At 45.7% G+C, this 26,845-nt stretch overlaps 1 protein-coding gene across 2 annotated transcripts in view; it reads left to right on the top strand.

Moving 5' to 3' along the window:
- Positions 1-26,845, top strand: part of Hpr1 (THO complex 1-like protein Hpr1) — a 66,056-nt gene that overhangs the window by 11,295 nt on the left and 27,916 nt on the right. For both annotated transcript variants that reach the window (XM_055068455.2, XM_050174646.3), the window contains exons 7-16: positions 2,026-2,121; positions 2,516-2,633; positions 3,978-4,086; positions 5,723-5,860; positions 11,253-11,353; positions 14,352-14,418; positions 16,025-16,075; positions 16,252-16,349; positions 22,221-22,286; positions 23,725-23,874. In XM_055068455.2, the coding sequence (XP_054924430.1) occupies positions 2,026-2,121; positions 2,516-2,633; positions 3,978-4,086; positions 5,723-5,860; positions 11,253-11,353; positions 14,352-14,418; positions 16,025-16,075; positions 16,252-16,349; positions 22,221-22,286; positions 23,725-23,874 (994 nt within the window). The remainder of the gene's footprint in view (positions 1-2,025; positions 2,122-2,515; positions 2,634-3,977; positions 4,087-5,722; positions 5,861-11,252; positions 11,354-14,351; positions 14,419-16,024; positions 16,076-16,251; positions 16,350-22,220; positions 22,287-23,724; positions 23,875-26,845) is intronic.

Here is a 26,845-nt window from a genome sequence, read left to right as displayed (position 1 = left end):
TCAGTGTGCTCACATAGTCCTTAATTGACGTTATCAGATAAATACTTTTACGCAAATAATCCCGACAATTAATCTTAAAAGTTAGGTCGGGGAATGCTTATGGCATTTGCAAAGCATCAAGATCATGCCAGCATAAGCAAGCAGAGAAGGCAGTGGTTACTTGGAATTCAAAGGCCGCCGCACCCACTGTCATTGATCCCACCGAGTGCAGAACGGGACCTCATCGTTAAAAATGACAATGCGCCATTCTTCTTTTGCTCAATGCTGATAGTTCTGTGCAAAGTAAAGGCATTGTAGGCATTTTCGTTCTGTGAGGAGAGGCTTTTGCACAGCAGCACGATTTGAAAGCTCAGCTTCTTTCAAACGGCATAGTATTGTTGCTGTGAAAATATCCAGGGACAACTCATCACGGATTTCTTTAGCAGTCAGAAAAGGGTCCCCGAAAGATGCAGCAACAATCAGTATGTCATCAGCATACTCTGTGACCTTTCACTGGCCAGACTGCTTCGCATCCACTGGTCTTCGCTCGTCTCGAAAGGCAGATATAATTCTGCTTGCCGATGTCTTCGACCTGCCAGTCCTTCGGCTTATCTCTTTCTGTGGGACTCCTTCCACAAACAGTCTGGTGATGAGCCTGCAATCTTTAATTTGTACACGGGGTGCCATTTACTAAACCACGCAGCAACACTGCTTTTTCGGCGCTTCACGCATATATATCTTCGAAAAATTACCCCGGCCAATAGGAAGCTCAAACTAACAGCGAGCGGGCGAAGATAAAGGAATGATGTGATAGCTAGTCGCACCACTTAAAGATGAGTGTCCATGCCAGGATTGCAACTCACAGGCTAACTTTTTTAGGTTACTGTCTTTTTCTTATGTGCTTTAAGTGGTGCCTGCTTTGTTGGCACCCGCCGTGGTTGCTCAGTGGCTATGGTGCTGGGCTGCTGAGCACGAGGTTGTGGGATCGAATCTTGGTCGCGGCGGCCGCATTTCGATGGGGGCGAAATGCGAAAACACCCGTGTACTTAGATTTAGGTGCACATTAAAGAACCCCAGATAGTCAAAATTTCCGGAGTCCTCCACTACGGCACGCCTCATAATCAGAAAGTGGTTTTGGCATGTAAAACCCCATCATATAATTTTTAAATTTTTTTTTGCTTTGTTGGCATGAAAAAAACAAATGTCTTGAGTGCAGAACTATTACGCGTGATCAGGACCATCCGGAGGTATCTGCTCTTGTCTTACGGGCAACTACAATGCATCCCGCATGGTATATAAGAAGTAACAAACACATGTGCCAGCAATTATAAACAATAATATTGTAGAAATAAAAGCAGGAAAACCTCGCGGCAATGTGTTATCTGTCTAGTCATTGCAAAGCGAGCAGCGCAAGGTTCAGCCTCCCTATGCCCTGCGGAACTGCGCGCGTAACATGGTAGATAAAGAAAGCGACCCGTAGCACCAAGTGCTGCATGGAATTAGTTCGGCTGCTGCAAGCGAGGAAAAAGACAAGGTAGTCAATATGAAAGGATGCACACATGCACTATGATGTCTTGACACCATAAGTACAATGCTAGACAGCACAGCGGTGCTTTTTGCCACCGCTTCCATGCCCCAGCATATTTTGTCACCGGTTGTGTATTTATCTCACGAGTAACCATCTGGTATCTCATCCGTAGTGTGCTCGCAAGTGTTATCAAATGCCAAGTTTTCCTGGATGATGCATTTTTTTCCCCACGATCCCACAAGAAAAGTATTAATGAGATCCTACTCTAGTTTATTTCAGCATCCCTAGGCTGTCCACTGCATTGGAGGGCAGCTGATTATTCTCGCTACCTAGGTTTTCTCACGATATCTTGAGATGTCACTAAATGGATGCTCTTGAACTTGTCCCTGTTGTCCCATTGCTCTGAGCCACCACACTAAGCAGTTGGGTAAAAAAAAAAAAATGGAAGAAACTGAACATCCTCTCGTTAGTGTGGACACAGTAATTAGCACATTTCTTTTTCCTCCATTTGTTTGCAGACTTGCTCCGAAGGCTGTCAAGGTCACAGAACACGGTGTTTTGTGGAAAGATCCTTGTCTTTTTGGCAAAGCTGTTTCCTCTTTCGGAACGTTCTGGTAGGTGTGCAACCATTGCATTCGGTTTAGCAATTGCAGTTTACTGCTAATATTATTATGGCCTGCAGCCGACGACTTCCAGTGCTGTCATCTAGAATGCTTTTGCTTCTTAGTGAGTGCCTCATTTTATTGCTGTGGCTGTTGCGAGTCGTTGTGGCAGTAAATGTTTTCACCTATCGGGGAGGGGGGGGGTCGCTCTAAAATATTGCCATCATCATGTGGCCATAATGAGGCTAAAATAAAAAGAGAATTAAGTATTGAAAAAAAAATTGAAGGTGCTGCACAAGTAGTTTCAAGAGAACCATCATGTCTGCTCATGAAGGCTTTACTGTGAATGCATTGTGATATTCTGGCCAGGAAGCCTGTTTCTTATGTAGCCTTGCTTCTTTCCCAGGTTTGAACATAGCCAGTGAGTTCAATGCCGAGAACATCACATTGTTCAGCTCAGAGGACTACAAAGGGCTCTCAGATGAGAGTTCTTACCATGAGGATTCTGAAGAAGGATCGACCAGGTAAACTACCCCACACCCTACACAGGTGCCCAGTGTGGACTACCGTACAAGAATGAGTGTGCACACAGGTTTGACTAAAGAAGGCACATGTTGCAGTCTTTCCGTGTCCCAAAACCGACATGGCAAACTGCCCAGACAATGGAACAGGATATACTACAAACAGAATGCACACGCCCACATTTTGTCCATGCCTCCTATCTCACTGTCTGCACGGTGTGATGTGCTGAATAATGATCCGTTCACCAAGCTCTGAACTCGTATAATATAAATCCAGGAGTACTTTCAAATAAGTCAGCTTTTGTATATGTCCTTGTCGCACTCTCTTTTTCGAAATGCAAACAGTAGACATAATTAAAGGTGAGGGCAAGTAACCATGAAGGTAGGCACTGAGCCAGTCTTGTAGGTAGCAACAATGCTGTAGCCCATCATGGGAATGACTGGACTAGCTCCAGGCAAAATTTAGAGGCAGCTGTGTGTGCCGGAAAACAACACACACATACAACAACAACAAAAAAAAATTGATGATATTTATAATTCATGTATCTTGTGAGAACTTTCTATAAAACAGAGCAACCATGTGCTGCTGTAAGCACACAAGTATATGCATACACATGCAAATTTTTTAGCACTAATCGAGGAACCTGATTGCTAGAATTAACTACCAGTGCTATGCTTTACAAAATAATGAAAATTAAAATAATGTGGCAAGAAAAGGTGTGTGCTGTAATTGTGCTTCTGGGAAATTATCTGCGTGTTTGCATTTCTTAGCAGTGGACTGGATGTGGTGATGTTGCATTTGTGGTCATTGGGAATGCCTAAGCGTAATGGAGGCTTGTGTCAGCCTTGTTTGTACTTACTCAAGTGTCAATGTTTGCATTGTGATGTTGTGGTATATGTTAGTGGCCATGGTGGGTGTTTCAAAGCTCATAATGTTTTGGATTTGATTCTTAGCCATAGTGGCTTTACTCAGTGGCAGTAAAGTACAAAAATGCATGTATACTTAGATCTAGGTGCATGTTACAAAATTAATCTGAAGCACTCTACTATGGCACATCATGCTATAACCTGTGTGGTGATTTGAGATGTTGAGCCAAATAAAAAAAAAATTGTCAAGTTGATTCTTTTTTTGAGTAGACAGAAACTGACTAGCAACAGCTGTGCAGGTTACTGCTTTGTTTTTAGGCAACATGCAACATGCATGTGTGGTAGGAGGATCTGAAACACTCGAGTCGTCATAGAAAGTTTTGGTTTTGTAACATGTAGTGCCACACATTATGTTAAGCTGACCTGCACCTTGCTTTTGCCTGGATTGGCGAGACATTCTCGTGCTCTGTGTCACTACAGTTCCGTGCCTGTTGACTACAACCTGTACCGCAAGTTCTGGTCACTGCAGGAATACTTCCGGCAGCCTCTCCTGTGCTACAGCAAAGTCCACTGGCGGCAGTTCACCTCGGCAAGTGCTGCTGCTCTTGCATGCTAGCCCGGAGAAGCACAAAGTGATGAATTTGGAAAGGGTTTTCAGTGTTCACTTGAAATCTCCTCCGTGTCTCATGCCAGGGTTAAATCATTTTAATACTTTGTCTGCTGCGCAAAATCTCTACCACGTTTTTTCTCCATTCATAGTATAATCAATTTGACTGTTGGAGACAGCAGTTTTCTCCATCCTTATTTTTTGAAGCAGTATACTTGAGAACTGGTATCTACAGTAAAAGAACCAGCAATATTTATATGTAATGTCAAAAAGTGGGGAAGCAATCGCTCCTTTTTAAGCAGCGGTGCCTTGTCTCCGCTGTTGCTTCTATATGTGCGCGCAGTTGTAATCCAGCTCTTTTGGTGCCTGTTCTTATTCTATCTGTCTAACATGTCTCTCAAATCACTAAATAGGTTTGTATTAGGGAAGTACGTAATGATGTGGTTGAGAATACAGGGGAACATCCTGCTTCATGTCTCGCTCGTGGCATCCACCTGAACAATTAGATCAGCACTGTCCTCCCTCCCAAGGGCTTACCAAGCACAATGCTTGGTTCAATGATCTTACAGAAACTGACATTTTTGATATGACATGATTGGGGATGGGCCAAGTGGTAGAATGTGGGTTGCAATATCTTGCATACGCATGAGCACTTAGGAAAATGCGTTCCTTTTGTTGATGCGAAAGTGTCAAATGGCCCATTGAGCGAGAAAGCCGTCGTCTGTTGTGTGTAGCAGCAAAACAGCACCTAAACTTGCATTGCCATTGGCTGCAACGCCACGTCACGAGTGAGCCTTGACGAGGTTCCCTTGGCTGCAACACCACATCACAAGCTGCGCCTTGATGGAGCAGAGCGGGCGAAAAGGAATACCTGCTGCTGCGCTAGCGCACTAGGTGTTGCACGAGGAAAGAGGGCATCACTGTGACTACACGTCACCCTCGCTCTCGGCGCGATCGCTCCTCAGCGGAGCAGAGCTGCCTCCTAGATGGCAGGCCTGTGTACTCTGCTTTATGACGTCATGCTACTTGGACCGAAACTGCCACCGTCAAGCCCGACGTGATGTCAAGATCACCGCGGCTTACTCGGGGGCATCTCCATCAGATTCTGTCGCAGTCGAGCAGGGTGGCATGACATCATGGATCGAAGCGCACAAGCCTCAGCAGCGTGGCTAAAAGGGAACCGGCAGATGTGTGAGAGGAGAGGGCATCGCTGCGTTAGTGGCCAATGCTGCATTGGCGCCGCAGGCTGCTGCTGTTTGCTGGCTCAGGCAGCACATACAACTATGGAACTCGAAGGAACGCTCAGCGCCGTTCAATTGGACATTAATGTTTTTGAATTCGCAACTCATAAGGGCTTAGGTGTCCTCGGAATTTTTAATGAATCTTCCCCTGCCTTGCAGATTTTTTCAGAACTAATTAGTTTTATCAAGGGACTGCTGCCAAATTTTACAGAAGAAAAGCTGTTGCTTTCTTTGCTTGTTATTATACTCCTTCTCTAGCAAAATATGTCAGCAGATCTGCAATTGATAGCCTGTTCACTGCCACAGGAGCAACACTGACTTTAGAAACATCTTATTTTCTGCTTTATAGAATATGCTGCGATGTTTCTGTCTTGCAGTACTCGGCAGACGTGCTGTCAGTGTTTGGCAGCTTCAAGCTGGATGACATTAAGACGGCACAGTGGACACTACCAGGCAGCTCAAGCAGTCCATCCGGGAAGTCGGTGTACTTTGCCAAGTACTTGACCAGCCAGAAGGTGCGTGCACTTTTGAATTGTGCTTGTAATAACTTGTGTCATGGTAAACATGACTTAAGTTGAATAGGTGCACATGGTATTCTTAGTGCACAACTTCTCCCTGCATCTACACTGCACCTCCAGCTACAGCTTTTGGATAATCGAGGTGAGGGGGAAAGAGTGCACATAACCCGTGCAAGTAACTCCATGTGGCATTAAAACAGTTATAAAAGCAGCCCGGTGCAATTGTCATCGCACCGCAAACCTGCAGACAGAATCTTGGTTTCTAGGTAGGTACCCAGGAATGATCTACTTGTGATATGTTCTGTGTTTGCGAGACGGAACTTTAAAAGAACAATCAGGCAACTGCACTAGTAAGTCTGGAAAGGCTAGGCAAGCTTGAGCATGTTGGGAGAACACCAAAAAATTCCCAATTGCTGCGTTCACTAGGGTTCTGTTGTTTTAATCATTTGGCAGTTTTAAAAAAAAGATCTGCATTTGTAAAAGGCATTATAAGAATTTCCAGTGAAAAAAAAAATAATTAAGGAAGAAAGCAAGTGGATAGAAAGCCGCTAACAGGCACAGGAAAACCACTTGCTCCAAGAAACACATTACGTGTTTCGTCGCTTGTAGAGCTGAAGTGGTTTATAAAATTCCACTTCCTAGTGGCAAAAGCAACGTCTGCAAAACTGGCTGGTGCTTAAACGATAGGTTCAGAGAGCACAGGTGCAACATAGAAGCGATTGCGGGTTCGGGACATTTAGCAGGCCATATGTGCCAGTGCTGCTGCCTTTTCGAAGCCACACATTTTCTCGATCAGTTTAAAAAAAGAAAGTAAGCTATTATATATTGACACGTGTACTTATATTTATCGGGCGACCACGTTTGACCGCCTAACAAATCTTATCGCACAGCGCGGGACGCGCTTGCATGTATCCGAAGTTTCTGGAAAGTTATCGATGCTTCTATCCACAGTCTGTTGTCGACGAACCTTCTGTTATCTGATTTATTCGCCTGACTCGAATGGTGTAGAACTTTGTGGAAGGCACGCGGGTCCCAACGATTAGTCTGGAACATTCGACGATCCTGTATAAAAGCCGACGCGCTTGACCCGCTGATCAGATTTCCGACGATCGCCGACTGTGTTCGCCGCTTTCGTTGTGCTATAAGTGTAGCCTGTTTTGTGGGCACAAGTTCGCCCAATAAAAGTTAGTTTTCTCGTTCACAGTATTGCTACTGTGTTCTTCTACGTCACCACCACGTGACATCTGGTGGAGGTGCTAGTGCGTTCATGTACCGAACGCCCCCGCAAAGCCGCGATCCAAGCCCGAAGCCCGAGGACAAAACCAACATCGCCCAAGACCAGCGTGCTAGCCGCAGACTTCAAGGACTGCCCCCAGAGCACGGACTTCTACCTGAGTCGACAAAGAAGATCGTGGTCAAAACAACCCCAATGGCTGTCCCAGCGTCCCCCGTTATCCTACAACAACCTCGGGACCCACCAACCTTCCATGGAGCAGCGACTGAAGACCCGGAATCATGGCTGGAGACCTACGAACGCATCGCGACGTTCAACAACTGGGACTCCGACGACAAGCTGCGGCATGTCTACTTCGCTTTAGAAGACGTCGCCAGAACTTGGTTTGAGAACAGGGAATCGACCTTCACAACGTGGGACCTGTTCCGTAGCGGCTTCCTGCGCACCTTTACAAGCGTCGTGCGCAAGGAAAGGGCTGAAGCTATGCTGGACGCCCGAGTGCAGCTACCAAACGAGAACGTTACCATCTTTACGGAAGAAATGAGCCGCCTATTCCGCCACGCCGACCCGGAAATGTCCGAGGAAAAGAAAGTCCGGCTACTGATGCGTGGTGTAAAGGAGGAGCTTTTCGCCGGTATGGTACGAAGCCCACCGACAAGAAGGCAGTGCGTAGATTTCTTGGCATGTGTGCCTACTACAGGCGATTTGTCAAGGACTTTTCCCGCATCGCTGAGCCGCTGACACAGCTAACTAAATGTGACATCGAGTTCAAGTGGGAAACGCCGCAGGCCGACTCATTTGAAGCACTCAAACGACGCATGCAGTCGCCGCCCGTACTTGCGCACTTCGACGAGCTCGCCGATACCGAAATCCACACTGACGCCAGTAGCCTAGGCCTCGGTGCCGTCCTAGTCCAGAGAAAAGATGGACATGAACACGTGATAGCTTACGCTAGCCGGTCGTTGTCAAAAGCGGAAGGCAATTATTCCACAACGGAAAAGGAATGCCTCGCCATCGTTTGGGCTACAGCGAAATTTCGCCCCTACCTATATGGCAGGCCATTCAGAGTGGTCAGCGACCATCACGCGTTGTGTTGGCTAGCTAACTTAAAGGACCCTTCAGGACGGCTGGCACGGTGGAGCCTCAGACTACAAGAATACGACATCACTGTAACATACAAGTCCGGTCGAAAACACTCAGATGCCGATTGCCTATCACGCGCCCCCATTGACCCGCCGCCGCAAGATAACGAGGACGACGACGCCTTCCTTGGAATAATAAGCGCGGAAGACTTCGCTGATCAACAACGAGGGGACCCGGAGCTAAAAGCCCTTGTCGAGTATTTGGAAGGGCACACCGACGTTGTCCCTAGGGCATTTAAGCGTGGATTATCTTCGTTCACGCTTCAAAACAACCTACTCGTGAAGAAAAACTTTTCACCAGTCCGTGCCAACTACCTTCTTGTTGTTCCGTCGGCGCTGCGTCCAGAAGTACTGCACGCCTTACACGACGATCCCACTGCTGGGCACCTCGGATTCTCCCGGACGCTGTCGAGGATACATGAAAGGTATTACTGGCCGCGTCTTACCGCCGACGTCGCCCGTTACGTCAAGACATGCCGAGACTGTCAACGACGCAAGACACCACCGACAAGGCCAGCAGGGTTACTACAGCCGATTGAACCTCCTCGTCGACCATTCGAGCAGATTGGGATGGATTTGTTGGGGCCGTTTCCGACGTCAACATCCGGGAATAAGTGGATCGTCGTGGCGACGGACTATCTCACCCGATTCGCTGAAACAAAAGCTCTACCGAAAGGCAGCGCAGCCGAGGTGGCGAAATTTTTCGTCGAGAACATCCTGCTGCGACATGGCGCCCCAGAAGTCCTCATCACCGACAGAGGAACGGCTTTTACAGCAGAGCTCACCCAAGCCATTCTGCAATATAGCCAGACAAGCCACAGGAGGACAACTGCCTACCATCCGCAAACTAATGGTCTCACGGAGCGCCTGAATAAGACCCTCGCCGACATGCTAGCGATGTACGTCGACGTTGAGCACAAGACGTGGGACGCGGTCCTGCCGTATGTAACCTTCGCTTACAACACGGCGGTGCAAGAAACAACACAGATCACGCCGTTTAAGCTGGTTTACGGCAGGAACCCGACGACGACGCTCGACGCCATGCTGCCCCACGTCATTGACGAAGAGAATGTTGACGTCGCTAGCTATCTCCAGCGCGCCGAAGAAGCCCGACAGCTCGCCCGCCTCCGGATCAAGAGCCAGCAGAGGACCGACAGCCGACGCTACAACCTCCGACGACGCTTTATCGAGTACCAGCCCGGTGACCGTGTTTGGGTTTGGACCCCTATACGCCGACGAGGACTGAGCGAGAAGCTCTTGCGTCGCTATTTCGGACCGTACAAGATCATCCGACGTATTGGCGTACTGGACTATGAGGTCGTGCCAGACGGCATTTCGCTGTCACAGCGGCGTCGCTCACGACCTGAAATTGTCCACGTTGTGCGGCTCAAGCCGTACCACCAGCGTTGACGAACTTTGGGACTTCGCGTAACTGACTTTTAGACTTGATTTCTTTTCGTTGTTTTGTTACTTATGTTTAATAAGTGTCCTTTTGTGTGTCGCTCTCTTATATTTGTAGCATCGGGACGATGCTTTTTAAGAGGGGGGTATTGACACGTGTACTTATATTTATCGGGCGACCACGTTTGGCCGCCTAACAAATCTTATCGCACAGCGCGGGACGCGCTTGCATGTATCCGAAGTTTCTGGAAAGTTATCGATGCTTCTATCCACAGTCTGTTGTCGACGAACCTTCTGTTATCTGATTTATTCGCCTGACTCGAATGGTGTAGAACTTTGTGGAAGGCACGCGGGTCCCAACGATTAGTCTGGAACATTCGACGATCCTGTATAAAAGCCGACGCGCTTGACCCGCTGATCAGATTTCCGACGATCGCCGACTGTGTTCGCCGCTTTCGTTGTGCTATAAGTGTAGCCTGTTTTGTGGGCACAAGTTCGCCCAATAAAAGTTAGTTTTCTCGTTCACAGTATTGCTACTGTGTTCTTCTACGTCACCACCACGTGACAATATGAAGCCTTCTGCATAAGGGAAGTAAATGTGTCAGCGTCCCCTCAATCGGCTTGACAGAGGTGGACTTCCTACGTCAGGCTTTGCGATGACACGCATGTGCAGCGGTATGGTCTGGCTTTTTCCAAATATATCTTTTATTCATTTTTATCTGCTCTTCGTACTTTGCTCACCATCAAACCGTCAATTCACAGCCAGCGTCTTTCTATCTACTTGGTTCCTTCGTAAGTGTTTTCTTCGCTGGAAATTCTTATAATGCACTTAACGCAGAACCAACTGGCCCAACTTTCAGCTGTATTTGTGTCTGGTTTGAGAGCTGTTATGTATCAGATCAACCATGTGCAGGGTAATGTTGCGATACTCACATCGAACACTCACCCCGAACACTCACACTGAACACATAAATACATAGTCAGGCACTCCTTTGTGGAAAAAACGAAAATTGTAGCGGCTCCAGGAAGGTAAATATGCATGGCTTCGTTTTTTAAGCTTCTGCTTGAGTAAGCACTCATTTTATTTTCTACCATATTCATGCATCACTTTTGTCACTACTTGCTGTTGAATCGTGGTGTGATTTCATGCCAATGTGCTTTTTAGTGGCATAAACCTGAAGCTGAAGGCATAATCTGCACCTTTGCTTTGCACCAGGGGCACTAAGGTGCAACACTAAATCACTTTAAACTTTGAAAGTATTCTTTCAAAACTTATTTTAATTGATTTTGCTGTAAGAGGTTGATTACTAGAATGGAAAATGTAGGCTGAAGTTCCACTTTTTGAACTTGACTTCAAAATTTCAGCACCAGTATATCAGTGTGACATTGTGAATTTCGATGTGTTTTCTCATGTTTGGGCCATTGTGCTGAAGTAAAAAATATGAAAAGCTTAGTCTTTGGTTCTTCTAGAATACTGCAGTGTAGTGCACCATTAAAAAAGGCCTGAGAACATGGCGTCAACATCCATGGTGTGAGAACTTGAAAGTGTAGAGGGTGTAATGTGCTAGTACAGCCTAGCCTGTGTTCATGGTGCATGGGTGCCTCCTTGCAGCTGCTGGAGCTGGAGCTGAGCGACAGCAACTTCCGGCGCTACGTCCTGGTGCAATTCCTCATCCTCTTCCAGTACCTGCAGTCTACTGTGCGCTTCAAGCTGTTAAGTGACTGTGCATTTCTTCCAATTCATTTAAGATGAAAGGAACAGCTGTACTAAAACTGAGCTATCCATGTTGCACAGTTCTTAAAGGGCCCCTCACCAGGTCTGGCCATTTCGAGCTGATACGCTCAGAGCATAAATTACGCACTAACGATCGTGTCTGCAAAGTATTACATCGCTATGCGCCACGGAAAGACCTGAAAGCTCAAACCGAATGCTGTTTTCACTTCTCGCGGCCGCCGTGCTCCAAGCTGCTGCGTGACGTACACATGCTAGTGTGCCTATGTACACGTGTTCGCACTGTGACATTGCTCATAGTGACACGTGACTTCAAGAATTACTCAAGGCAACATCTGTTATTTGTGTGATCTTTTGCTCGAATTGACGAATTGAAGTTTATAGAAGTAATAAAACACACAAACGGAATGTCTGCGTGTTTCTTGTTTTACTTCACACCGAAGCAAGAGAGATGTACTTTCGCTTCATCTGCTTGTTCCCACGGTCATGCAGTCATGTGCGCAGGTACGGAAACTAGGCCATTTTCTACCGTGTTCCAGCATGTGACCATGCTCTGCGATCCGCTTGTGTCTGCCTCAGTATTTGTGCAGCACTGAATTATACTGCTAGTCAGGTTTCCTTGTGCACAGCGCGCAAAATCGTGCGCAGCCTGAAACAAGCCAATCACAACAGATTGCGCGCAACGCCGTCAGCAAAAACACGCAGCGCCGAAAAAAGAAAAAAAAAAGGCAAGGAGAAAAAAATGAAGGCTGGGCGGGGCCTGTGACGTGTGCGTCACGCAATCCTCGAGGTCCGGTATGGGAGAACGCAAAGAAGGAATTTCGCTTGCATAGGCTAGACAGGGCGAGTGGAGAGAGTGTCTCGCTTGGCAGGGGAGCTCGCCTTCTGAAATCATGGGTTTGCGGCACTGAAGTATTTATATCTCGGCTATTAATGAGTCGATTTGAAAAACTTTTGCAGCAAAACGCTCCCCAGAGGACACATAACAACTTCCAGCGTATAACCGAAATTTGCTATGGGCCCTGGTGAGGGGCTCTTGAAGGAGTGAAATTGTTTGATTCACTGTTACAAAAACTGCCCTTAAGTGAGACATGTTGGTGTCAGTCTAGGAGCTGGGAATTCATGCTTGAGGCTCTGAGGCAACATTTCGCTGTAACAGTGCACAGTGTGCTTGTACATATGTACATTGAGATGTGTTTTGAGAGATCATTAGAGAGTCCTGTGGTGCTAACATAATTCAGAGATTGGTCTTTTGCATGTTACAGAGAAAAAGCAATCAATGTTAATTCCGATTACAGTGAAACCTCGTTAAACCATAGTTGGCCGGAGCTCGGAAAAAGTATGTACTAAATGGTAGTACTGTTTAACCGAAATAGCATGAGATCGACCACTTACCTGTCAAAAACAGAACTCAGAGAGAGTGCAATGAAAGAGGAAAAAAACATGCAGTATTTATTGACTTCGCGCGACTAAAGTGTTATTTTCGTTTGATGCCGCGGCGGCGTAGCAGCGACGACAGCAACCTCAAACTTACTGAAGCTGTGAGGCAGCTTTTCAGCCAGCCCCCCTCCACTCGGCAAACACTCGCATGGTAGATTCCTCGTTCATGTTACTTATTCTCTCTGCACGTGCGCGGTAGCACTGCAGAAGTCGCGAGGCGCCTTTTTCATTGCGAGGTGCTGTTCTCGTTGCGATGATTGCATTCATGAGGCTGGCGTAACGCGCAGCTTCTGCCGCTGTCGGGCCTGAATCGCCCGTGCTGTCACTTTACGTGCCGTCCTCATCACTGTTGCTAGCCGACACTTCGGCAACAACAGAGGCAACGATGGCGAAAAGTCGAACCTCGTAGCCAACATCTCTTCGCGGTCGCAGCAGCGCTGCCGAGCAACTTCTTCGCATTCCAGATGCCACACACCGTAGTCAACAGCAGATCCCTGTCGCGTGCCAGCGCCGACTTCTTCGTGTCACGTTCGATAGCATGAACGATGTCTAATTTTTCTTCTATGCTGAGCATCCGGCGTCTTTTTTATCCGAGCTTCAGCATGACGTGAGTCCTCGCGTGCGATGCCACAACACTCTCTCGCACGCCGACGAAATGATGTGGCTTCACGCGCGAACGCACAGGGCACTTGGAAGCCGTTGTTCCGATCTCTAAGGCTTGTTGTTCTGCCGGGTGGATGGAGACGACGCACCGCCGTTTTTGTGCGACGAAAAGTGGAAACACTACGTGTTAACCGATGCATATGCAATAAGCTGGTACGGTTTATGCAGATACAAAATACATTATGTTCAATGGCTGCTGAGTCGAGGATTTGACTTTACTACTTTTAAAACGAAACTACTGTTTAAGCGGGTACGGTTTAACAAGGTTTTACTGTGCATTGTTTGAAATGAAATTGATTTTAGTTTTTAGTGACAGTGGCAAAATAGTTAAAAAGAAGTAGCCAGTTATTTTTTTCCAGCACTTTCCCGGTAAGCTTTTTGTTGCAGTCATCGTTTGCGGTTCTCTCATGTCATCAAGGCACTAGATATGACACTGAAGATACCCTGCATGTGCATAAGGGGTTGATGCCTCTAAAACAATTCACTTCTGAACTTGTTTCCAGACAACAAAGCTGCCCTATAGGGCTAACACTGCAGCCACAAAACAGAGTTGGCTATATCAGGGAATATCCCTATTGGGCTAACTATAATGAAATTGGGCTATGTGTAACCATGTCTGTTCAATACCATGCTATGGTATCGACTGGCTGGAAAAGGACAATTAATTGAACTGTTTTACTGTTGAGGAGACATAACAAGCTCAGAAGTTATGAAGTAATGTACTTGATTGTGCTTCATGTGCAGGTGTGACTGATATGCTGCCGTTTTTCTCCCTGTTACACTTTTCAGTTACCATTGTCAACAAAGTCAACTTTTTTGTTGAAATCATCATTGTTGCCTAACTTCTGGCATTTGCTGTTTTGTTACTCCTACCAGAGACTCGCACATTCTAACAGAGGAACAGTCTGCCTGGGTGAAGAACACCCTGACACAGGTTTACAAAGTGAGTTCCTCACTTGCACTTGCCAAGGATGTATCACCAAACACGTGACATCAGATGGCAAACTTGTCCAAAATTCCTTCTCTGGTGTGCTCTGAAAGAGACACCCCAGGCTGATGCTAAACTGCAGCAAACGTTTACGTTTGTCAGGAGGGCAAGCTGGCACAAGACACCTGCAGCTGGATATATATGGCAATGTACTAGCCTACTGCTCACAAACACTCCATACAAGAGCACACTGGAAATATGCTCTGTGTTGTTGCTGCTTAAAGGGACACTAAAGGCAAATAAGTTGACATGGACTGTCTAAATACCATTCCAGAAACCTTGCAATACTTGTTTTGTGCCAAGAAAGGACTTAGTTTATGAGGAAATTGCATCTGAATGGTCCAGATACCTTTTTCAAAATTCACATCTCCCGCCACCCAACCGGGGGAGTGGTGACGTTGCATACGCCATAACTTTGCTGCCATCAGTGAGTAAAACGGTGCCCGACAGACGGGGGCAGCGAGCCAAGACAGAGCGGTGGATTCATTCGCCGCTGCAGCTGCTTTTTGGTCAAGTGGCGTAGACGGTTCGGGCATCCCGCGACATCACATGGAAGCTGAATTCTCTGCTACTTGCAGTTTATGCGAGTTTCGCGAGTCAACAAAACCAGCACAGCACTATGCTATAACAAACTGCTGAAACAGGAAAGCATGGGCGATGCAGAGTCGAGCGAAAACTAAACTTTTTGACTGCTCACGTCGTTCTCAATGGTAATTTTAATTAGTTCTTTTTTCTAAAAATGAATTAGAACTCGATAAGTAGCATTTCATTTTATCTTCTAATACAATACAATGATGTTTTTTGCAACGAGTGGTTGAGTACTAGTGACAGAATTTAACTGAGGAGTGCTTCCATCATCGGGCAAGTGCTTGAATGTCCGAGGGGAGTGTCTAATCATGTCCTGCATTTACCTCAGTGTCTCGATTATTAAGGCTCTGTTCGCGATAATATTGACGCCTTAGAGATTCTCAAGCACTAATCTATCACTTTAGCTTGGTTTAATATTTGCCTTTAGTGTTCCTTTAAGGGTCATAGTCTTCTTTATTGTTATTAGACATTGTTTGTAGAAAATAATTTGTCTTTGGTGTCCCAGATTATGGCAGCAAAGTATAAGAATAAATTGTACAGCAGATGTACAACAGTGCACACAAATCAACAGAAGAGCATAATGAAATGTAACTTTGGAAGTAGAAAATGCATGGTGAACAAAACAGTACGTACATACCTAATACAGGAAACCTGATTAATACATCTGTTCTTTAACATCTTTTGCAAATTCCTTAACTTTTTCAAAAATAAGCAAAATGTTTTCAAAAATAAACCAAATGTTGTAACAACGTACTCTTCTGTTGTAACAAGTTTTACATGACTAATAACACCACTCCAAGTTTACCTTCCTGAAAAATTCTATAGTAAGATGGCTATAGTTTGTATGTTAAAATAATAATACTAGTATTTTGTTGTAGCACAATTTGGCTTTTCCTTTGAAGCTCTTCTTGTTTTGAGAGCTTGCTTTTTCGGGGCTACTGTGGAATGATATTTTTCTTTTTTCTATTGCCAGCTGCTTGAGGAGACCCCACCTGATGGTGCCGGCTTTGCCACTCGCATCAAGGTAACCCTTGTTTTGCTAAGCCTTGGTGGTGACCCATGACAGTTTTTCTATTTGAGCACCACCCTGTGGAATGTTGGGGAAATTTTTTTTAATTGTGCGGATACAGCATGACAACGTCTGGCTGCAGTGTGCTTTGTTGAAGCAGCAGACATGTGAGACGCTGACTCGCTTTGCAGCACATTCTTCAGAGAGAGGAGTCATGGAATGCGTGGAAAAATGAAGGCTGCCCAGACTTTAAGGAAGCCCGGCCCGTGGAACAAATGCGAGAAGTTAGGTTGGTGTGCCACTAGCATTTACTTTTCACAGGTTTCTTTTGCCATCACTTGTGAGCATGAATGTTGTCATTGTACATGCAAATACATGTACCTCTGTTTGAGCAATGCTTTGACAAACTATTTCTTTTTTGGTAGACTCTATTGCTTACTTTTTCAGATTGTAAGCACGGTGTTACTTAGTGAATGCACAAAGTTTTTTTTTTTCTTTCGCTAAGGATATAGTTTGGCTTACTGTACTTTTAGTAAGAGGTAATTTGGAATTGCCAAAACTATTAGAGAGGAGCATGTGGCCTTATCTCATTCACCATTATTGTGATGAAATTTTAGTCTAGAGCAGTGCCACAAAACTATTTAGAAGCGAGTTGTGCGACACTTTTGGGTTGAAGCCTTGTCTGTGGCGGTGCGAGCATGTTCACATCATACGTCCACTGTTGGCTTGACTTGAAAGATTGTTTCTAATGGTGAATGCCTTTCTTGGCACTGGGGGAAAAAAAAGGGGCCACGAATTAGAGCATCCTCGTTTTCCTTCTTTTCATGTTAGCATTCACTAAGCGAACACTTCGCTTGTCATGACCTGCTCATCACGCAGCTACATTTGGAACTTCACTTAATTTTAAGTGAGCTCGACACCTATAAGAGGGAAGAGATAGAAATTGTTGATGTGTGATAAACAGCATTGTTCAATTAGGAAAGTTCCTGATGCAATTTAAACTAGTGAAATTGGGATTTCTAGGTACAGTCAAACCCGGCTATATCGAACTCGCAAAAAAACACCTATCAGTTCGATATAAAGCATAATTCGATATAAGCCTGCTAAATAATTGGATGTCATAAAAGCACATACCATTTATAAAATCACTTTATTGACGAAACTAGCTTAGTTCCGCATAAATTAGTCCTGCATTTTCTTCTGCTTGGGCAGTTTCGCTGCCTTCAACGCACGCACTTCCCCACATTGTCTAAGGAGTCAGAGCAGCTGAGGCCGCAACTTTCCGCATTTGCGCAGAAGCACCGGACTAATGCGTGTGCACCAATCACTTCGGAGGATGTGGGCAAAGGACCGTAGTTGCTTTCCTCAGTGTGCCTACTTTCATTTGTGCTCGGTACGATGTCGGCGATGTAGTCTTCGTTTCCGGGCTCTACCGTGGTCGCGACACCATCATCTGCACTCACAAACTCGTCCACCGTTGATTCGAATGTCCCGGAAATTTTGACAGCTCGCTCCAAACTTCGGCAACACTGGCAACGACTTCGTCGCATTCATCAGCATTTACAGTCATCGCCGAGCATGCGGAAACCGGAACGTATGAAGAACCCTTCGTACACGGCCGTGCGTACGCGTCGGGCGCCATGGGCACCGGGTTGCGAGTCTGGCCACTTTAGCCCTAATCGTGCCAAGAGTGCTCCTCGGAATCTTGCACGCTGCGCGGACATCCAACTTCTCATCGCGTTTCACGCGATTTGTGATTTCGAGCTTCACGACGAAAGGCGAATTCTGCCGCTTCATCACGGCAACACTGCGGGAGAAGGCCCACAAGGCGCAAACACGATTAACCAGAAAAGCAGCCAGACAACTTACACTTTCGCCATCTTGCACGAAGAGAGCACAAGAGCCTCTGATTGGCTGTCTGAGCAAGCGCTGAGGCGGGCCAGGATAATTTTTTGCTGGGGAGTGTCGATAGCACGACATACTGGAACTCCAGACCTGCACAGATATCCGGCTTCTATGGGAGCAGCTTGCGCCCACTTTCGTTCACCCGACGGCCGTAGGTGGCGCTTTTATAACCTGTTCGTCTGGAATCACATTTTGGAATCACATAAAATTATTAGGCAGGAACTCAACAACAATACAACAACATATCCTAGACGAAGATGAAAACAGACTGGAAGGAGAAGCGGCAATAAATTACATCCAAAAAGTAACAGCCGAATCTTTCCAAGGCAAGGACGAGGTTGTATTTGAAGAAAAAAAGAGCATGAAAGAAACCCAAGTGGAAAAGGAGCTGGTGCTGACAAATTTAGACTGGAAGAAAGCGGAAGAGAAAATTCCTAAGTGCACGGCCACAGGGCTAGACGAGGTTCCCGTTAGGCTGATAAATGAACTGGGACCAAAAAGTAAGGAAGCTCTGGTGAAAGCAGTGGAAAAAACTTTAAAAGATAGACGAATACCAGACAGTTGGTGACAAAGTAGAATGAATTTAATTTATAAAGGTAAGGGGGAGAAAGACAGAATTCACTCGTATAGGCCGTTGACCATTACATCAGTAATATACAGGCTAGCAATGCAGGCAATCAAATTAAAGCTTCAAGCATGGGCAGAGAATAATGGCATTTTGGGAGAGCTTCAGAATGGCTTTAGAATAGGTAGGCGTTTGGATGATAACTTGTTTGTTCTTACTCAGTGTATTGAAATATCAAAAGTAGAAAGCAGACCATTGTATGTGGCCTTTTTGGACATTACAGGAGCCTACGACAACGTAGACCGCAACATTTTGTGGGATATTCTGGAAGGGGAAGGCTTAGGTAACCATTGTCTACAGCTTTTGAGAGAGGTTTACTTAGAAAATACCGTTTGCGTTGAATGGGAAGGGATGAGGAGCGCGGAGACAGCTCATATCAACAAGGGACTGAGGCAGGGGTGCCCTTTATCCCCACTGCTGTTTATGATGTACATGGTGAGGACGGAGAGGGCGCTAGAAGGAAGTAGTATCGGGTTTAATCTCCCATACAAACAGGCAGGTACAGTAATAGAGCAGCAACTCCCAGGTTTATTTTATGCGGACGACATTGTGTTGCTCGCTAACAAGCAAAGGGATTTGCAACGTCTGGCTAATATCTGTGGACAGGAAGGCAACAATTTAGGTTTGAAATTTAGTGTTAGAAAATCAGGTGTTATGGTATTCAATGAAAACAGTGAACAGACAGTGGAGATACAGGGCCAAGAAATACCTCGGGTAACAGAATATAGATACCTTGGTATATGGATAAACAAAGGCAATGGATATATGGAAACACAGGAAAAAACCATAACAGTCAAGGGGAAGAGAAATGCAGCCATAATGAAGCACAGAGCGCTATGGGGATACAATAGGTACGAGGTCCTCCGAGGTATGTGGAAAGGGGGTAATGGTTCCAGGACTTACTTTTGGAAATGCGGTTGTTTGCTTTAAATCAGGGGTACAATCAGGACTCGACGGGAACCAAAGGTCAGTGGGTCGCCTCGCATTGGGCGCTCACGGGAAGACTACAAATGAAGCTGTGCAGGGGGATATGGGCTGGACTAGTTTTGAAGTGAGGGAAGCTCGCAGTAAAATTGAGTATGAAGAACGGCTTAGGAATATGGAAGAAAGTAAATGGGCTGGGAGAGTGTTCAGGTATCTGTACAGGCAAAACATTGATTCACAGTGGAGGGAAAGAACTAGGAAGCTTACCAGCAAGTATGCAGCCTGTGGGGTGGGCAACACAGCAACAAGGAAGGTCAAGCGGAAAGTCGGAGAGGCTGAATTAATCTCATGGGTGGCGGCAATGGAAAAGAAACCTGCCATGAGTAACTACTTAAGAGGAAAAAACGAAATCAGGAAAGAAACCATTTATGATAACTCAAAGGGAAGCTCATTACTTTTCGAAGCGAGATCGGGATGCCTTAGAACACGCACCTATAAAGCGAGATATAAGAAGGAAGAAGAAGCATGTGCTTGCTGCGGTAAAGCTAGGGAAACGACGGAGCATATTTTATTAGAATGTGAAGATGTCTACCCAGCGGTCGATTTAGGCACCACTGGCCTCCTTGAAGCCCTTGGGTTCAGCGGGAGCAGTGGTAAAGCAAACAGGTCCGCAATTGACATTAGTAAGAGGCGATTGGAGGATTGGTAGAAGAAAAGTAGGGAAACGACAAAAGACGGAGACGTACAAAAGCACAGTTCGCAATAGGGGATCGGAAAGTTTGGACGTGGTAGTTCATAGTGTTTTTTTTTTTTTTTTCATTGGTTTACCTAGGTAGGATATTAGGCAGCATAGTAGCAAGAGTTAGTGGCGCAACCCACCGCCCCGTTCCAAAGGGGACGCTCATAACATCCATCCATCCATCCGTCTGCTACGCGGTGGGCGGCTGTGCGGCGTTGTAATTAGTACGGCAGCTGTTGTGTTGTGACAAACTGCTTCTCTAGTTGATGATTTTTGCTAACACAGTGACAGTGATGTCACAAGGCTTTGATCGGTCACTTGGCTCCAAAATTTGACTGCCCGAACCTAAAAAATGTCGGAGCGTGTAGTCCGCTGCTCTCTAAAATAGCGTTAAATAGCCACTCCTATTGCGTTTTTCAAGCAGATTATTATAAATCACATTGTGTATAGAGTTCACAACGTACACAACAGTTTCATTGTACACGTTGTAAAATTCGCTTCTGCGCTCTTTAGAAACTTGAAGCCACCGTAATGTTCGACGACAGAACGATTACCACTCATTTTAACTCTTAAAAGTTGTCCGTGAATGCGTCGCGAGTTCGAAAAGTGAATTATGCACACCAGCTTCACTGCGTACGTATCTTAAGCACCACCGTTATGCTACCACCGTACCATGCAGAAAAGCTAGCTTTACAGTTTGAAAAGAGTTCCGTGACGTACACGATTTAAGGCCTGCAGTGCAGCACGTTTTAAAGCACTGGGATCGCTTAATTTTTTGCAAGCTTTCTACTGAGCTAGACATCTAACGATATTAAAAACAAGATATGCTCACCTTCCCTTGAAACAGAATTGATCAGCTTATTGCACATATCGGGCGGAGGACTCACTCGTGAATACTTTTACTATACTTTTACCAGATCATCTGCCTTTCACTACGGCACACAGCAGTAAATCCTAATGTCATCTACGACATTAGGCTGTCTGTAATCAACTAAAAAAAGCTAGATTATCCTATGAATCTTTTTAAACAATTTTTCCATTCTCTTACGGAGGGTAGAAAAAGGGAAATTTATGCTGTCGATCTAGCATTGCAGCTGCCACCTATGCTCGTTGTTTACATTTCTTGCAGCGCTCCTCCTCTTCTAGTTTCACTATTCAAACGCAAAGCATTCGCAAATATGTTTTCTTATGTATATTTGTGAATTTATTCATTTACCGCCAATACAAGCGCTTTGTGCCTGCCGAAATGGCAAGACAAGCGCTGAACGATCGCAGAAGCAAACGACAGCGAACAGGTTATAACTAGCGCCACTCTGCTCGTACGTTCTTTCCCTAGCGGCGAAAAGGGCGAACTAGACCAGGCATGCTGGAAGAGGGAGATCTGTGCAGGTCTGGAGTTCAGTAGGTCGTGGTCGATAGATAGTGATCTAAAGAAAGGAAGGACGCTTGATTCTGCAACCCATGAGGGAGCACGGCGAAGTGTCGTCAGGGGAGAGGGAATGGCAAGTGAAAGATGATAGTGAAAGAGGGAGGATGTGGCCTAATAGACTCCACTATGCGCGACAGGGGTAGTGTCGACGGCTCGCCCAAACAGCCCGAGGCAGCGCGGTCACGGTAGAGAGAGCGGTTGGATGGAGCCGCGCCGCCGGGTTTCCCCGCTACCGCGAGGGAAAGCCAACTTCTGGGGGCACTTTTCCGCCGATTGACGTTCGATATATCGGGAGTCACTGCAATATTTGTTCGATGTAAGCGTAATTTTTTCTATATATACTCATTGTAGCTATACCGTGACCAGAAATTGTTCGATATATAGAATAATTCGATGTAAACGGGTTCGATATAGTCAAGTTCGACTGTATTCAGTTGAGTTGTTACTCTATCTTTATTGTCTGTATTCAGTTCATAGATCGAAATTCAGTGTTTACGGATGTTTAGTATTAATGGTTATGACTTGGCGCTTTCCACAGGCTCAAGAGGAAACTTGGCGATGAGGTGAAAGCAGCACTGGCCGGCAAGAGAGTTGTGCTTGGCGAGTACGTGGGTTGCTTGTCATAATTTGTAGCTGTTTCATTCAGGTTATTGCCGCACTCTTGAACCACCCCACCCCTTTTTCCAAGATGAAGTAAAATATGGAAGGGAAGGCTGCAGCCATTTCTCAAACAGAAAAGCAGTAGCCTGCACCAAGGAGAAACTACTAAATGGGATTTTAGCTCAAAAGTGGACCCAGATAGGGCATTCCTTTCATTTAATTTATTATCACCTTGAAGACCCGAAGGAATTACACAATGGGGGACAATACAAACATGTGTAAGAGTGGTTACGTACAAATAAAGCTAGCAACCACACACATAAAAAAAGTAAGTTTTGATTTTCTACGACTTGAAACAAGCAAGCAAAAATTATGAAAGTAAAGAAGCAACATGGGATACATAAGCTAAAAAATAAACTAGGTGGTAGGGTTGTCAAAAGTAGACCATTGAGAGTGGTTTATGATGGGTTCTAAACGATGAACACTGGAAACAGAAAGTTATTGAAAGTGATTTGTTAGGTATTCACGAATTTTTTTTTCGGTCAGTACTGGTAACAAAGTGGTCAGGGCATGCATTCCAGAAAATGATTGCACCAGGGAAGAAGGTTGTGTGTAACAGTCAATGTTAGCACCTGGCCTAGACTTGCTGCTGCAGCACCTGTCAAATAGTCACAGGAACTTAGCTGACGAATCTGTATCCTTTTGGGATAGTTGCACTTGGTGCATTGTTCACAGGGGCAAATTTTGGCTGACATGTCCTTTTGGAGTGGAAACTGTTGTAGAGCTATCTTACTGGGCAGTTTGCTGCTTTTAATAGTTGTACTAGCATTCAAGCCTTGTTTAACTGAGGCCTGCCCAGAGAATTGAGAGGGGAAAGTATGGTGTGGTTAGGTGCAAGGAATGATCCTGCAAAATCAAGTCCACTCCTATGGGATGCTTGTGCTATGCAACATCTACCAATCTATGCAACATACCATCATATCTGTACCATCCATGCAACATTGTACCATATCATAATCACCGGCCACCTACCTTTCCCTGTATTTCCCACTTCTCCATTCCCCAGTGAGGAGTAGCAGGCTAGAGACACGCTCTCCAGGCCGACCTCTCCTCCTTTCTCTTCATTAAAATCTACTCCTCCTAAGTGGTTACAGTTCCTGGTCTTTAGGTCAGAAAAAGAGCGTCTACACTCTAGTGCCTTTGAGTAGATACCTGAGTGTCCCGTGACCACTTGAGTCAAGAAGTGTGCTCTCCACTTTGTGGAGCTAAGGTGGAAGAATGTGCAAGAATACAGGGATACAAGTTGACGCCAACTGTCAGCAATAGATTAAAAGGAAGTTTAACCACCTTGAAGGGAAGCAATGGTACATTTAATCCTCGTGTGGCAGAAACCTTGGCTTTTAAAAGCTGTTGGTCATCAGTGATGTCCTGTGCGCTTTCAGCACTGAGATGAACCGGCTGTGGAACCTGTGCCCGGACAACTGGGAAGCATGCTCATCACCTAAGCGGGACTTTGTTCCTAGCTTGGAAAAGTTCTTTGACATCACGGCGGACCAAGGTGACCCTGTTGCTGGTGCCAAGAGCCGAGCCAAGTATGAAAATTGAGCCATTCTTGTGCATGCTGAAGCAATTGCTGATGCATTTCAAGGTGTTACAAATTGCAAAGCGATCCTGGATATGTTCTGATATCAACTAAACTGATATTAACTATATGTTTTGATAGACAACTAAAGGAACATTGGCAACCTTCATAAAAAATTGAAAAGGTATTTCTGGTTCATAAACACATAAGCTTCGTAACTGTTTATTTGCTTACCTGTTTGTTTTAACACAAATGCAGGTTTTAATCCCCCAAAAATTGTAGGGGTGATTGTGTAGCAAACAAGCACCAGTGTTTACCATTTCTCCCCCGCCCTGCAGTTGTCACTAAACTGAGGCGTAGAAGTCGTTAACTTTACGCAAAATTTTGCTCCAGTGTCGCTAGAACTGTCGAGGGATTTTGATATAATGTAGGCTTCCCTGGAACATTATAACACAGGCCAACATAGTGTAAAACATCTATTAAAATATTTCATGTTCAGCTAGTGTTCCTTGCAGGTGAAGAGTTTAAAAGGAGAGTGTAGAGGAAAAGGCAGCTGCACAAAAAAGGCACGAACGGAGACAAGACGACAAGGATGAGCGCTGAACTTCCAACAACATGATAGTGAATGGTTCATGAATATATATGTGCTGTCTGAGCCAGAGGTTATCATCTGCGCTTGTGTAAAACCCCTGGCTCAGCCTTGCAGGGGTGTCTGCTTCAGCAGGCTTTTGGTGTGTTTCGACACCATGTACCCGAGCAGATGTGGGTTGGACCCTCCCACGTTTAACCGTGCATGGCTTAGCCGTGTCCAGGGAAAAGGGGATCCTGGGAGTTGAGCTGATGCCGATTGTTTGGACCTTTAAGGCCCCTCGGTGGAGGCAACACACCCCTTTGGCCTCGGCTTCACGTAGGCGGACCCCTGGACTGACCCACCCCGGGGGAAATCGGCAGTTCCCTTTTCTTGTCTCTCTCTCGCTCCAACCTTCGTCTTTCTCTCACTGTCAGTCTTTCCTGTGCTCCTTTTAATTTTATTTTACTTCCAACTTCACAGGCAGCAAAGGTTAACCTTGTGTGGAGCAGCCAACCTTGGTTGCACATATTTGGTTATAGCAACAACGTACAGTTGGCGTCAGCAGGAAATGTTTCTTTCAACTCCTGTGGCGTCCCCATGTTGGGCTCCATGGTGGGTGGCTAGCATTGCTGCCGAAATCTCCACATATCCTTATGGCTAGTTCCTTCCCACCACTCCCTGATTGCCCACAAAAAAGAGGGTGCACCAAGATGTGTTCCAGTTCTTTGGATGTCAAAGACCAAACTTCCCACGATTCCTCGTCAATCATTCGGAAAAACCAGAAAAACAAGTACGAACAATCTTCCGTTTTCTACTTTCCAAGTCTCTAACAGGCTTTTGGACCAGGCTGCAAGGCATCAAGGATGGCAACTAATGATTTCCTCTTGGAGCTCCATGATCAACAAACAGTACAAAAAGCTTCCCAGTCTAGTGTCATTTGGGGGCGTTCAAGTTACAGTAACCCCCCACCATGCTATGAGCACCACCTGCGGTATTGTCTTATACGATAATCTGTTGGAACTTGAGTGAGGCTGAACTCTTGGAGGGCTTCATTGAGCAGAATTTTATCAATGTTAAAAGAATTAAAATCAGGTGTGACAGCAAGGAAATCCAGATTAAAAACTTGATGCTTACTTTCGGCTCAAGTATTCTGCCTAAATCCATTGAGGCCATCAAGCTTCGTGTAAGGCCATATGTGCCAAATCCCCTCCGATGTTTCAAATACCGGCATTTTGGCCACAGTTCACAGAGCCGCCAAATTTGTGCAAAATGCAGTGCTCATGAGCACTCATCTGAATCTTGTGAAAACTCTCTCCACTGCATGAACTGTGATGGAGAGCATGCCGCATACTCGCAGTCGTGCCCATCATGGAAAAAAGAAAAGGAAAATAGTAACAATTCAAGTGAAGGATAACTTTCAAGGAGGCACGCTGTTGGGTATCCTACCTGCCGAAGAATACCTTTGCCGATGTGACGCGTCAGGGGGCAGTGACACACTAACTCCTGGCAGCTGTCTAGCCCACACGCAGCGAGCTGGTGGTAATGCCATCCCCCCACTGCTGCCGGCGGCTGCAGCTAGCGCTGTTCCGCCACCCCAGCAGAAAGGACCATCGACCACCGAGCCGGTGGTCTGATGTCTCAAGGTTTTCACGTCAAACGCAGCGCTCTTCTGGAGCGTGCCCAGCACCTCGCAAGAAGCAATGGACACAACAACCAGCCAAACAGCGCCGCCAGTGCCTAAGGAGCGGCGAGACTCTTGCGATCACTCCAAAATAGACAAACCTCGCGTCACAGCGCCTGGAAAGAGCCTCTTCGTCTCTTAAACACGCAGCACAAAACACATTTATCATAATGGAGACACAAATACTGCATTGGAATGTTAGAGGGCTTCTTCATAACCTCAACGACATTACAGAATGCCTATACAAGCAAAATCCAAAAGTTACTGTGTGTTCAAGGGACACATCTGAAACCCACACACAAACTTTCTTTGTCAGTACACCATCTATCGTAAAGACCGTGACGAGGCGAAAGTCTCATCTGGTGGTGTTGCAGTAGTTGTCAACAAGTCTGTAGCTTGTCAATATGTCGCCCTTCAGACGCCCTTTGAGGCAGTGTCAGTTCAGGCAATTCTTTTTAATAAATTGAACACTGTACGTTCCATATACATACCCCCAAATTATCATCTCGGAAAAAGCAATTTTTACAACCTAATTGATCAGCTTCCGGACCATTATATACTCGTAGGTGATTTTAATCCCCACAACATGATGTGGGGAAACTCACGATGCTACGCGAGAGGCTGTTTCATTGAAAATGTCCTTGTAAACTCCAGTGCGTGCCTGTTCAATAAGAAGGAGCCAACCTATTGTAATCTTCATCCTAATTCATATTCATCAATAGACCTGTC

The sequence above is a fragment of the Dermacentor andersoni genome, chromosome 9 (genome assembly GCF_023375885.2).
Source record: "Dermacentor andersoni chromosome 9, qqDerAnde1_hic_scaffold, whole genome shotgun sequence".
NCBI classification, from domain to species: domain Eukaryota; kingdom Metazoa; phylum Arthropoda; class Arachnida; order Ixodida; family Ixodidae; genus Dermacentor; species Dermacentor andersoni.
Note: the sequence above shows the minus strand (reverse complement) of the source record. Positions and strands in the feature narration are given on the sequence as shown.